General features: G+C 40.7%; 1 protein-coding gene across 3 annotated transcripts in view; it reads right to left on the bottom strand.

Annotated features, from left to right (window-relative positions):
* LOC122549068 (putative Polycomb group protein ASXL3) overlaps nt 1–13,193 on the bottom strand; it is a 294,423-nt gene that overhangs the window by 201,128 nt on the left and 80,102 nt on the right. For 2 of the 3 annotated variants that reach the window (XM_043688272.1, XM_043688273.1), the window contains one exon: nt 8,090–8,217. The exons of the other annotated variant lie outside the window; for it this stretch is intronic. In XM_043688272.1, coding sequence (XP_043544207.1) covers nt 8,090–8,217 — 128 coding nt within the window. The remainder of the gene's footprint in view (nt 1–8,089; nt 8,218–13,193) is intronic. 3 annotated transcript variants of the gene reach the window in all.

The following is a 13,193-nucleotide window of genomic DNA, read 5'->3' as shown; positions in this document are numbered from 1 at the left end:
GCTTTGAGTCCTTTGTGATGGGGGATGGAGGTGTACAGGGACTGGATGTCCATGGTGAAGATAAGGCGTTGGGGACTGGGGAAGCGAAAATCCTGGAGGAGGTAGAGGGCGTGTGTGGTGTCCCGAACGTAGGTGGGGAGTTCTTGGACTAAGGGTGTCAGGACCGTGTCGAGGTATGCCGAGATGAGTTCGGTTGGGCAGGAGCAGGCTGAGACAATGGGTCGGCCGGGGCAGTCAGGTTTGTGGATTTTGGGCAGGAGGTAGAAACGGGCGGTGCGGGGTTGTGGGACTATGAGGTTGGAGGCGGTGGATGGGAGATCCCCTGAGGTGATGAGGTTATGGATGGTCTGGGAGATGATGGTTTGGTGGTGGTAGGTGAGGTCATGGTCAAGGGGACAGTAGGAGGAGGTGTCCGTGAGCTGGCGTTTGGCCTCAGCGGTAGGAAAATAGTAAGATGGAAAATGAGAGTTAGGGAATGGCAGGAGGGGGCAGAGAGAAATAAACCTGGGAGTACACCAACAATGAACACCCTTACAAATGGAAGAGATGGCCTTGTGTTACTGCCATTGGTCAGGTAATTCAGAGACCTAGGTTAATGTTTTGAGGATCCTACCAAGGAATTGAATGAATGGAATTAAAAGTCCAATTACAACCATAAAACCATTGTTGCAGAAACCCATCTGCTTCATTAAAATCCTTTATGGAAGGTGATCTACTATTCTGGTCTGGCCCACGTGTGACTCCAACAATATCTGAAATGGCCTAGTGAGTCATTCATTACTTTTAACTCGAGTCCTGAGGGCAGTTTCCTCACTTAAGGGAAGACATAAAGTGCATTGGAGGAGGTTCACTAGGTTGATACCTTGAATGATCGGTTCTGTTATGAGACAAATATAAAAAGTGCTGGAGAAACTCAGTGGGTCTGGCAGCATCTGTGGAGAATGGAAAACAGAATTAACGTTTCAAAGTTATGATTCCCGTTTGGAAAATGATGGTTGTTATCCTTCTGACAGAGGTGGAGGAGGAGCAAGGGGAACAGAGAGTGCAAAAAATAAATGGGCTGATTGTGATGAAAGAGAATTAGAGAAGTAAAATGGGTACAAAATTAGGATGTAAAAGGGAAAAAAAAAAGAGTCCTCCCTGCTGAGACCAAAACAGAACAGAAGGAAAATGGAGGACAGACATCATGTGGTCATAGTTGCTGGAGGAGGGCATTAGGCTCTTCAAGCCTGCTCCCCCATTCATCAGGGTCATGGCTGATCGTCCAACTCAATAGCCTAATCCTGCCTTCTCCCAATAACCTTTGATCCCATTCGCCCCAAGTGCCATATCCAGCCGCCTCTTGAATGCATTCAATGGTTTGGCATCAACTACTTTCTGTGATAATGATTTCCATAGGCTCACCACTCTTTAGGTGAAGAAATGTCTCCTCATACCCTACCCCAAATCCTCAGACTGTGACCCCGGGTCTGGATGCACCCACCATCGGGAATATCCTCCTGTTGGAATTTTATGTCTCTATGCGATTCCCCTCTCACTCGTCTGAACTCCAGCAAAAACAATCCTAACCTATTAAATCTCTCCTCATATATCAATCTCTCCTGAAGAACGGCTTATGCCCGAAACGTCGATTCTCCTGTTCCCTGGATGCTGCCTGACCTGCTGGGCTTTTCCAGCAACACATTTTCATCTCCATTCCAAGAATCAGCCTGGTAAACGTTCGCTTCACTCGAGAGAGAGCAAAGGCATCCTTCATCAGAAAAAGAGACCAAAACTGTACACAATAGGTTTTGATGTTGTAGAATTCAATATTGAGTATTAGAGGCTATAAAATGCCAAGCAGGCAATGAGGTGTTGTTCCTCAACCTTGCATTGTGCTTTGTTGGAAAATTGCAACAGGGCAAATACAGAAATGTTAGCACAAGAGCAAGGTGGTTTATTGATAGGGCAAGGAACTGGGAGGTCAGAGTCATTCTTGTGAACAAAGTGGAAGTGTTCCATAAAGTGCTAACCCAGTTTGTATTTGGTCTTGCCAATGTATGGGATACCGTATTGTGGACAGCAAGTACAAGAAGTAGATGAAAAACATTGCTTCAGCAGGAAGATGTGTCTGTGCCTTGCACAGTGAGGAGGGAGGGAGGAGGAGAATAGGCAAGTATTGCTCCTTCTGAATTGGGGAGTGATGAACTTTATGAGTGATGAAGAAGTGGACCAGGGCATCATAAAAGGAATGGTTCCTGAGGAATGCTGCTAGTGGAGGGGCAGGGAAGGTGTGTTTGGTTGCGACATCCTCCTGGATGTGATGGAAATGGTCCAGGTCGTCTTATGAGGATGAGCTGGACATAGTTGAGCTTGTTTTAACTGAAGTTTAGAAAAGTGAGGGTGATTTGAATGTATCAGGCCCTGAATGATCTTGACAAGGTGGACATTTTTCTTCTTGAGAGTGAGTCCAGTACTGTTTTAAAATTAGGAATTACACCTGAAAGGACCAAAATGCAGAGGATCTTTTTCTCTCATAATGTATGTGAACTTGGAGATCTCTGCCTCAGAAGGCAGTGGAGACAGGGCCATTGACTGTTCTTAGGATGGACATGGATAGATTCTTGTTAGGCAGGGACTACAAGGATTATTGGGGATAAACAGGAATGTGAAAACTGAACCACAACTTTAGGTCAGTCATGATTTTAGTGAATAGCTGTGCATATATGAGGGGCTGAATGGTCTAACTCTGCTCCTATTTTATTTGTTTGAAAGTGTATTTACAAGCACTTACAGACTGGGGTCTCAGGGGAAGTATGGGTCCGCATTAGGCAGAGGCGTAGTTTAGATGGAGGAAGACCAGGGAAAATGAAGAAGATAAAAGAAGACGGGGGAACATTTTCCAAATACTTTGGCTATTAAGCAGAATATTGCTTTGTCAAGCTGCAGAGATCAACACACACTGTACCATCTGTGTGTTTGTTTGTAGAGTTAGTAAACTGCTCTCAAAAGGCACAGGTTGTGAATATATTTAAACTACTGCCTCTTAACTCACCAAAAGAACGACCTTAAAATCACTTGAGAAGTCTTGACTGACTATTATGGGTAAACTGTGCTTCCTGAATCTTAAAATCTGACATAGCTGCATAATTTTCTCCCATGCTGCAATGAACAGGAAAATTGAGATTAAGGTGAGCAAAGTAGACAAAATGATTTCCAAAAAAATTGGAGATTACAGTTAAAGAACTGTAATCACTGTTTCAGAACATGTCTGTGAGCACAAGCATTTGCAAAAGCTGGTCATAAGTTTGGCAATTTCACTCTTTAAAGGCTTTTGAATATGTTAGTCTCACTGAATAATGGTTCCTTGCTGCACTCTCGCCTTGTTGACCCATGAGCTGTTAAAGCCCACATTCTGGGTTAATGCTTAAATTAACTGGGGAATTGAATGTATTAACTACTCACTGGTAGCTCATCGTTCTTCTGCAAACTTGCTTGAGTTAAGCCAAGAAGTTGACAGGATCATGTTGAGTTGCTAAAAAGATTTCATTTTTTGTGATTTAAACCCCACCCACAATTGAACCTGCTTTCTGCAGCAAGATTTGGATCTCTCACCCTCAGCAGTTCAAATTCAGCCCAATGCATTATTTGTAGATCACAGTATTCCAAATGGTCTATTTTCTGCTTTGTTGATCTGTTCTGTCAGCTTCAAACATTCCGACCCAGGCACACACAGCAATATTTAGCCTATATTCACAAAGTCCTCTAAACTTCCTACCAGGAAGTGTTGGCATTTTGTGCTCAACAGTAATTGATTTCATTCATTCAAGACTTTTCCCCAGGGGAGAAACGGCTGTCATGAGGGATTATAATTTTAAGGTGATTGGAGGTAGGTATAGGGGAGACGTCAGAGGTAGGTTCTTTATGCAGAGAGTGGTGGGTGCATGAAATGCAGTGCCAGCGGTTGTAGTAGAGTCAGAGGCTTGAAAGACATTTAAGCGAGTGCTGGCAGTAAATTGAGGGGTGTGGAGGTTAGGTTGATCTTAGATTAAAACAAATGCTCTGCACAACGTTGTGTACTGTGCTGTAGTGTTCTATGATCTGCATTCCAAATTATTCATTAAGTCATCATAAATATTGATCTACTGAAAGTAGTGATTCTGAACAAAAGTACAGTGCTTAAACCACATTAATTGCAAATATTTACTTGTCGTCAATGGTGTTCAATTGAAATCACTGGCAATGAGCTGAGGAGGTAGTGAAGATGATGCAAAAATACCAAAGCAGTTCCTCAGTCTAGATGTGATCAGAGATGACACTGAGAGATCACAAAGTTCAGACATTTTTCTAAGACACAGCTTCAGTGACATGGAGTGTGTGATGTATTAAGAGAGACAAATTTATCCAGCGATCATTTTCAAAAAATCTTTAGTGATGTGATCTTCACCGACAAGGTCAACATTTGTTGCCCATCCCTAGTTGCCCTTTGACCATTAGAAAAGGCAGTTAAGAGTCAACAATATTGCTGTCATCTGGAGTCACATGTAGACGAGACCAGGTAATGATGGCAGATTTCTTTCCCTGTGGCAAGTGAATCAGATGGGCTTTTACAACAATTGATGGCAGTTTCTTGGCACCTCAGACTAGCTATCAATTCAAGGCTTCATGAATGGAATTTCTGAATGTTTCCCTCTTCTTTATCCTCTCCTACTTCTTAGACACTCTTGTCCTTATCCTCAATATACCCAACTCTCTCCAACTGCTGTCCATTGCTGTCTCTCTCCTGTCACACTCCCGATACCCTCTCCCTCCCTGATATGCCCTGCTCTCCCCATCCTCCACTCAGTTTAAATGCCAGTTGGAATGGGTAATTAAGTGGAGGCTTGTTCCTCTCCTGTCCACACCCTATGTGCGACCCATTTAATGCTGAGGAATGGAGGCAATGACAGGTAATTTGGTTTTGGACAGGAAGCTGGTAATAATTTGCGGAGAAACAGACAGTTCGTTGAGGAGAGAGTTTACAGGGAGAGAGTTGGTAAGGGATATAGTTCTGAGGGGAGAAAGTTCATAGGAGAAATTTTGAGGCAATTTAAGACTTTGAGTGGGCAAGGATTCTAAGGAAGCAGGAGAATTTGCAGCGAGAGTTCACAGGGGTGCGAGCTTGTGGGGATAAAGCCCACAGGATTGGAAGGATGAAGGAAGCTCTTGAGGAAATGTTTTGAAAATGTGGTAGGATTCATTTATTGTTATTTATACTATAATCTGTAGGAAAATGCTGCAGGGTGGAGTTTGAAAGAGTTCCTGAAGGGAAATAGTTCAAGGCAGGGGCTGAGAAGAGAGGGATTCAAGCAAAGAAGAAGTGATGCAACAGTATGGGACCTGAACTTGGGGGAGATTGGTTTCTCAAGGAGGGGCTGGGACTGAAGGTCTTGAGTCTGCATGGAAGATCGTTATATGAAGGTCTCAAGATAGAGGAATGAGGGATATAGTACTCTGTGCCCTTGGGGGATGGTATCTGCACTCCAGAGATGTGGGAGTGAGGAAGTGTAGTCTCATCCCTCAGGACTGTGGGTGTTACAGGGTAGATGAGGGACATAGGCTCATGCCAGTTTATTCCCAATAGGCCTGGAGGAGTCAGCATGAGAGTTGTGACACTGTGGGCTATGCTGACTCTTGCTAACAAGCCGTTGCGCTGCTTATTGTAGTTGACAAGCTATAGGTGTTGGGATGATCCAGGTCTTCTTTGTTGCCTTGGGTCACATCGGTCCACAATGCCAGGGCTTCAATGGTCACGTATTTGAGAACAGTGTCCATGTAGATGAAGAATGTTAGGAAGGGAATTTAAGGTTTTGACTCAGTGACAGTGAGATTGCAGGATATAGTTACCCTCCAGTTTTGGACTCCCCCACCCCAGGGAAAAGACCTTGGCTATTCACCTTATTCATGTCCCTCATGATTTTATAAACCTCTAAAAGGTCACCTCTCAGCTTACAACTCTCCATGGAAAAAAGTCTCAGCGTATTCAGACTTCCCATATAACTCAAACCCTCCAGTCCCCACAAGTTTAACAATATCCTTCCCACAGAAGGGCGACCCAAATTGTACACAGTATTCTAAAACTGGCCTCACTATACTTACAATATGTCATCACAACTCCTATACTCAATGTTCTGACCAATGAAGATAAGCATCCAAAATACGTTTTCCACCACCCTGTCTATCTAACTGCGACACCACCTCATCCCTAGGCCTCTTTGTTCGGCAACATTCCCAGGGCCCTACCATTAACTGTACAAGTCCTGCCCTGGTTTGCCTTATCAAAGTGCAACTTCGCATGTTTTATCTAAATTAAACTCTATCTGCCATCCTTAGTCCATTGGCCCATCTGATCAAAGACCCGCTATACTCTGCTCTTTACTGTCCACTGCACCACCTATTTTGGTGTTATCTGCCATCTTACTAATTAAACCTTCTATATTCACATCCAAGTCATTTATATAAATAATGAAAAGCAGTGGATTCAGCACCGATCCTTGTGGCACACCACTGGTCTCCAGTCTGAAAAACAAACCTCTACTACCACCCTCTGTCTTCTATCTCCAATCTAATGTTGTATCTAATTTCTTCCTTACTAATTTAAAGCTTGATGCTATGAACACTATTCTCAATATGCTACCAAATTTTTACTTGACCCTTTCATTTTCCAAGATTATAGCATATATTAGCTCCTTCCCCATTGGGCACACATTTCAGAAATTTTTCTCTTTCTCTGTCCTTAAATCAATCCTGGCCCAATCAATATTAAGTTAGTTAAAGACTTCTGCTACTAACTTGTAGTTTTTGCACACCTTAGCAATTCTTTTGCAAATTTGCTCCTCTATCTCCTTCCCACTATTTGGTGGCTTATAAAATACACCAAGTAGCACAATGGCTTTTTTTTTCACTTAATCCCAATGAAATAAGAATCTGTCTTTGACTTCTCAAAGATATTCTCTCTGGAACAAAGCAAATATGTAGAATTCCCACTGGAATGTTGATTACAGCTTTTTTCAGTAAAGTTATTAGCTATTTGCTTGAAAGGAATATTAAAAACTGTATAGAGATAAATATGCAATTTTGTGTTTTAGTTTGAATCAATTGGTAACATTTTTGGCTTCTAAACTACAGCCTCGTACTGAAGGTTTGGGTCTTCAATACTTTCAGGGTCCACGTTGAGACTCTAGTGTAGTGCTCAGGGAGTGATAATATTCAGAACAGGTGTTTTTCAGAAAACAGTAAACTGTGGTAAAATTTTAAGAGATTAATTTAAGAATCCCATGGAAGTATTTACAAGCAGCGTATAGTTCTCACCCTACTCAATTGAGCATCAATTATTTATACTAAAAGTTGTGCATCTCTTTGACTGTGACTCTTCAACAGACATATATGTGCAGTTTGTTTTTGGGACACCATTTGTGAAAAATGGCTACAGCATTTGTCAGCAGCCACTGCAGTTCATAACCAATTTCCACTTTAACATGATAAAATAATGTTATAAGTGTGACAGCTAAGTGTGGAGCACATTGTTTCTACAGTCCTGGAAACACACAATATCAATTGAGGAATGCTTCAAGAAAAATATCAATTAAATCTTTTCTTTATGAAATGTGATGAACTAATTACTTGTTTTTACTGTAATATTTCAGAGAGATTTTGAATAATTTACATTTCCATTTACAAATATTACAAAGGATTGTTTGTGTCTGTGATGCAACAGATTAAACCAGTCTACAGAATTGGTCAACACGATAACATTTTCCTCCATTCTTATTTCACATGCTAATTATACCTGAGCTCACATACTTTACGTGGAGAAAATCTTAATCAACATACCTAAACAAGAGATTTGAAATTCACTCAGTATGCTTGGAAAAAAAAAACGATCTAACAAAAATAAAGTATCAACTGCGGTCTAGGAGGAGAAACATAACCGAAGTGGTCCAACATCTGAAAAGGTCACAGTTACAAATGTAATTGACTGATACATGGCAAAAAAAAAAGGAAAAGTAATTAAAAGAAAAAGACTACAATATTATACATGGAGTGAAGATTGCAACTGCATTAAGCTTACCTGTTTCAGTGCTTTTTTAGTATGTTGTTGAGTAGAAGACAAGACTTTGTTTTGCGTGACTGTAGTTGAAACACTTGTGCTAGTTGGAGAAGAATTGTCATCGGGCATAAGTTTGGGGTCTGGACACACTGGAAAAAAATATTAAAGATTGTAAGATCACTAAGTATATGGAATACACACTGGGACTTCTCACCATTGAAGGCCTTAAATAAGTATCCCCTCTTATCCTCCAACTTTCAGGTGAAGCAGTGATTTATTAGTATTCTTTCAATGTAGTTTACAGTATCCACTGACAAGAATGCAGTCTCCTTTATATTGGTGAGGTCAAACATGGACTGGGTAACTGTTTGGCAGAACACCACTGCAGAGTTCATAAGAATGATCATAATCTTCCAGTTGTTTACCATCTCAATAAACCATGCTAATATTTCTATTGTGGGCCTGCTGTGTGTTCCCATTAAGGTTAACCCATGCTGTACGAACAATACTTCATTTTTTGTTAAGTAGACCTAACCCTATTGCAATTAGTACTTACAAGAGCCTATCCATGAAAAATTAAAATAGCTTTAAAACATCAAGGATACAAATAAGTTAAGTAAATAGGCTAAAACTTGGTTCTACACTTTGGCAGGAAGAATAGAAGTGCTGAATATTATTTAAATGGAGAAAAGATCGCAGAAATTTACAGCAAATAGAAGTTTGGGAGTCCTTCTGTGTAAATCACAAACAAATCTAGCATACAATTTCATTGGGTAAGAGGGAAGCCAAATGGAATGCTAGCCTTTATTTCAAAAGGAATGATGTATCAAAATAGATAGACCTTTCTGAAACTACACAAGGCACCAATCAGATCTCCTCGGTAAAAACAATGACTGCAGATGCTGGAAACCAGATTCTGAAGTAGAGTGGTGCTGGAAAAGCACAGCAGTTCAGGCATCATCTGAGGAGCAGTAGAATCGATGTTTCGGGCAAAAGCCCTTCATCAGGAATACCCTGAGGGAATATCCTATCAAGGGAACTTGACAGGGGAGGTGCAGAGAAGTTGATTCCCCTTGTGGGAGAGCCTAAGATCAGAGGATATTATCTCCGATTAAGGGGGGCACTCATTTAAAACAGAAACGAAAAAGAATTCTTCTCTAACAGTGTAGTGAGTCTGTGGAATTATTTACTACCGAAGGCTTTAGCACCCGGGATAGTTATATATATTCAAAGCTGAGATAGATTCTTAATCAGTAAGGGAATCAAGACTTAGAAGGAGAAGAAAGTGGAGTTCAGGATTATAAAATCAGCCATGGTCTCATTCAATGGTCAAATAGGCTTGATGGGCTCAATGGTCTGCTTCTCCTGCTATGGCTTATTGTCCTATCTCTCAATATAGGGTCCCTGACCAATACTTTCACTTTTGAGAAAATTAGTGTTTGCTGACTCCAGCAACTGTGGGCAAATACGCATTCTGTGCTCACCTGGGAACAGGCATGTACCCAGTACCTGACACAACATGTCACCACATAGAATTTGTGTGTGACGTCATGAACAAATGCAGAACTGCACATGTGCAGGGAAGCACATGCCATTTTAACCTGGGAATTAGTCGTGGAGTGAAGGGATGCCGGACAGTGGGTATTCCCCGAGTGAGAAGGGAAGAAGCTGGAGTTGGGGTGAGCTGTGCAAAGAGCCCTCAGGACAAAGGGGAGGCTGGGATGACAGGGGGTTAAAGGGGTGTTAAGAGGGCTGAGGTGCCAAGAAGCCTGCTCTTCCTCTGTCTCTCTTGTGTGTTCCCCACGGCTCTCCTCCTTGCCGCCCCTCTATCCCTGTCCCAACTCCAGTCTCAAACACACAAACTCTGGTCTCAAAGTCAAAGGACAATGTATGAAATAATAATAATATTTTACATAGAAAAGATTGCTTGTCTTATTGCTTCCTGACATTACTTCTCAGACACAAATAACACCTTGGACTATTTTTTAAGAGTTGCTAATTGTCTAGGTACAAGCTTGCCATCGCCAGATTGTACTTGGAAGAACACTTTAATGTGTCTATGGTATGATTATCCAGTAATCTTGAATTAAAGGCTCAGTTTTTTTGGGGGGACCCAGGTATCCCACCCCCTTCATAGGACATGCATCAACAAAATAAGCAATGTTACTATGTGGCAACAAATGTTAGTCTGCAATACACAATAATTTTGGCAGCATAGGAACATTGTACAGTAGAACATTTACTCCAGGTTGGTAAATCTTGATGAAGTTCATTAACTGCAAATGTAGAAAAACTTGCATCAATACTTTCCTTTTCCAGTCCACTCTGTCTCAGTCTATTTTATAGTTAGAATATATCTGGTGAGGCTAATGAGCATCTGTGGTTATTCAGTCAGTGACTATTATTAACTAACTGTGCAGAGGTCAATCTCTGCAGATTAGAAAGCTACTCAAAAAAAACTTTAAAAATAATTTGAATAATTTCGAGATTTAGAGATATAAAGCGGTGATTCATCACTGGATTAAAAGCTGCTAGAACAGCATGAACTTTTCTAAATTATTCAGTCAGCATAGTGATACAGAAATGCACTGTAGTACAATTAGTAATGTTGATTGAATCATTCAAAATATCCACTTTATGCAATTTTTAACAATATCTATATTGAATTAACTCCACTATGATTAAAGCCACACATAGAAAGGTTTTAAATATTGTACAAACATTATAGAGCAATTCTGACTCCAGCAGTGTCAGAATTTGTAGGATACTATTTTGTTAAAGGGTGAGGTAAATAAATTATGTGTCAAATATTTCTCTTTTCCATTTTTCCCCTACTGAAGAATAGATCCCAAGATAAAGCAAGAATAAAGACAACCATCTTTCAATATCACTTTGTACCTGATGACCAAGTGCACTACAACAGTCAACATAATTTATAGAAGGTTATTTGGCCTTGCGAGCCCACCATTCAAGACTATCATAATTGATCTTATACTTCAACTCCAATCTTCCACAATATCTCCATACCTCTTAATTCCTGTTTTACACAATCACTCATTAACTTCTGACTTGAACATATGTGTAAAGACTGCGTATCTATAGCACTCATAATTTCAAAGATTCACAAACTCTTGAATAAAGAAATTTCTCCTCATCTCATTTCAATAGAATGATCTTGTCATGCCCATGTAATTATGCCTGCACATCTAAAAGAAATTGAAAGCTAATTTTTAAAGGTAGAACGGAAAATAGATAATTTACCTAGATACGAGATAGAGTTAAATGAGTCAAGTGATCTTCCCATTGTCTGCAAACATACATGAAACTGCCCAAAGCTTGAAGTAACCTGTTTCTATGGTGAGGACATTAAAATGAAAAAGCTCTCTCCTGCAACATCTATTATTATTTAAGAGCTGAATAAAACTGATATACAATGGTGTATAGACTTAGTTGCTGCAGAACTGAACTTCCTCTCATCCAAATCAAAATCCTAAGTAACTGAGGACCAAACACTTACACTCATCTATCTACCCAACTGAAAAATGTCAAATTTGGTTCTACTCACATTAACCAATCCTAAATCCATTCAAAATCGTAAATTCTATTCCTACTGAACCTAATTTAGTGTAATAACATCTTATGTGCCACTTTTCAAATGGAAACTCAATATAATAAGCAGTCAAATTATTTATTTTTGCCTTGTATACTTTTATGCACTTCATTCCTTTGTTTGGGAAGTGCTCTACTATAGACTGAACCATTTGCATGTGTGCAGGAGAAGACTTGGTCATTAATGAAGGACATAGTGTGTGGAGAAAGGGATAGAACCACGAGGTGGGGGCACCATTACGAGTGCTCCCATTGCCACTAGCCTTTACTCCATCTTCATCTCAGGGCCCACATGTACTCCCTGTTAACCATGACCAGGAGAACTTGACTGCACCAAGGCTGTGCTCTGATCATGATGCACAAGCTGACAGTAAGAATGTTTTTGGTGTGAACCAGCATGCACTAGGTGGCCTGCCATGCCCAACTCTCTCTGAGGTCGATCCCTCTTTCAATGAGGGTGGTCATCAGCAGAAGTGCCTTAGAAATTATGACACTCGTGCAAATGTTGGGCTCCTCCATTTTCAATGCAAAGGTGTACCATGCTCTGGAAATGGTGTTAGATGGATATATATTTCATGTTGCTTCTCCACAAGTAAACTTTTGGGGAATAACATTCTCCCTTGCCAACGTACAATATCTACTTCCAATCAAAGTGAGCTTGAAGTGATCAGCATTCTCCATTACAGATTCTCCACGATTGTTCCTGTCTTAACAAGCTGCTTCTGCCTACATGTGACGCAGACTCACCATATGCCAGCCCACCTAGCTAGGAAACCAAACCCACTGGGTTACATGTGTCTGCACTGGTGGAGGTTGCACAAGATTTATGTGATTGCATGCTTAATATGCTGGTACTCCTCTGAGGGCACTTCGGACCCCTCTCACATCACTTTTAGTGGCACCATCAAGGCACCTGTGGACAATGAGAGACATGGGTTAGACCTGAAAGTGGGTGAAAGAGGGTTCCAAGTTCCCACAGATCATGATATTTAATGTATTGATGACATAGATTCAAACTGAGAAACAATTAAATACCAGTAGCAGTGGAATATTTAATGCTGTTGCCAGATTTTTGGGAAATCACATCTCTCCATTAGCAATAGTGAATTTACAGTTGCCAACTTGTTGATCTCCAGAGCTTCTTCCTCTATTAATGTTAAGGTGGCCACACATCTACCTCCTGGTTCTCTGTTTCTGCCTAGAACTGTGCCATCTCTTGTCTGGCACTGGCTAAAGGCAGAGAGTTACGACAGTGATTGATTGTTCGATTGCAAAGAGCGCACAGCTATAGGTCAGTTAACTTAACATCTGTCATATGAAAATTGCTATAATTCATTATCACAGGTTACTGCTGGATATTTAGAAAAAGGTTGTTGGATCAGGTAGGGTCAGCAGAGTTTTCTGAAATGGAGGTCACTTTTTAAGAAAGTAACAGGCAAAAGAAAATCTGTAGATATGGTGTGCTTAGATTTTCGAAAACAATTTGGTAAAGTGCTATTTACATGTTAACTGTGCA

Source organism: Chiloscyllium plagiosum, chromosome 4 (assembly GCF_004010195.1).
Source record: "Chiloscyllium plagiosum isolate BGI_BamShark_2017 chromosome 4, ASM401019v2, whole genome shotgun sequence".
NCBI classification, from domain to species: Eukaryota; Metazoa; Chordata; class Chondrichthyes; order Orectolobiformes; family Hemiscylliidae; genus Chiloscyllium; species Chiloscyllium plagiosum.
This window is presented reverse-complemented; position numbering and strand designations above follow the sequence as displayed.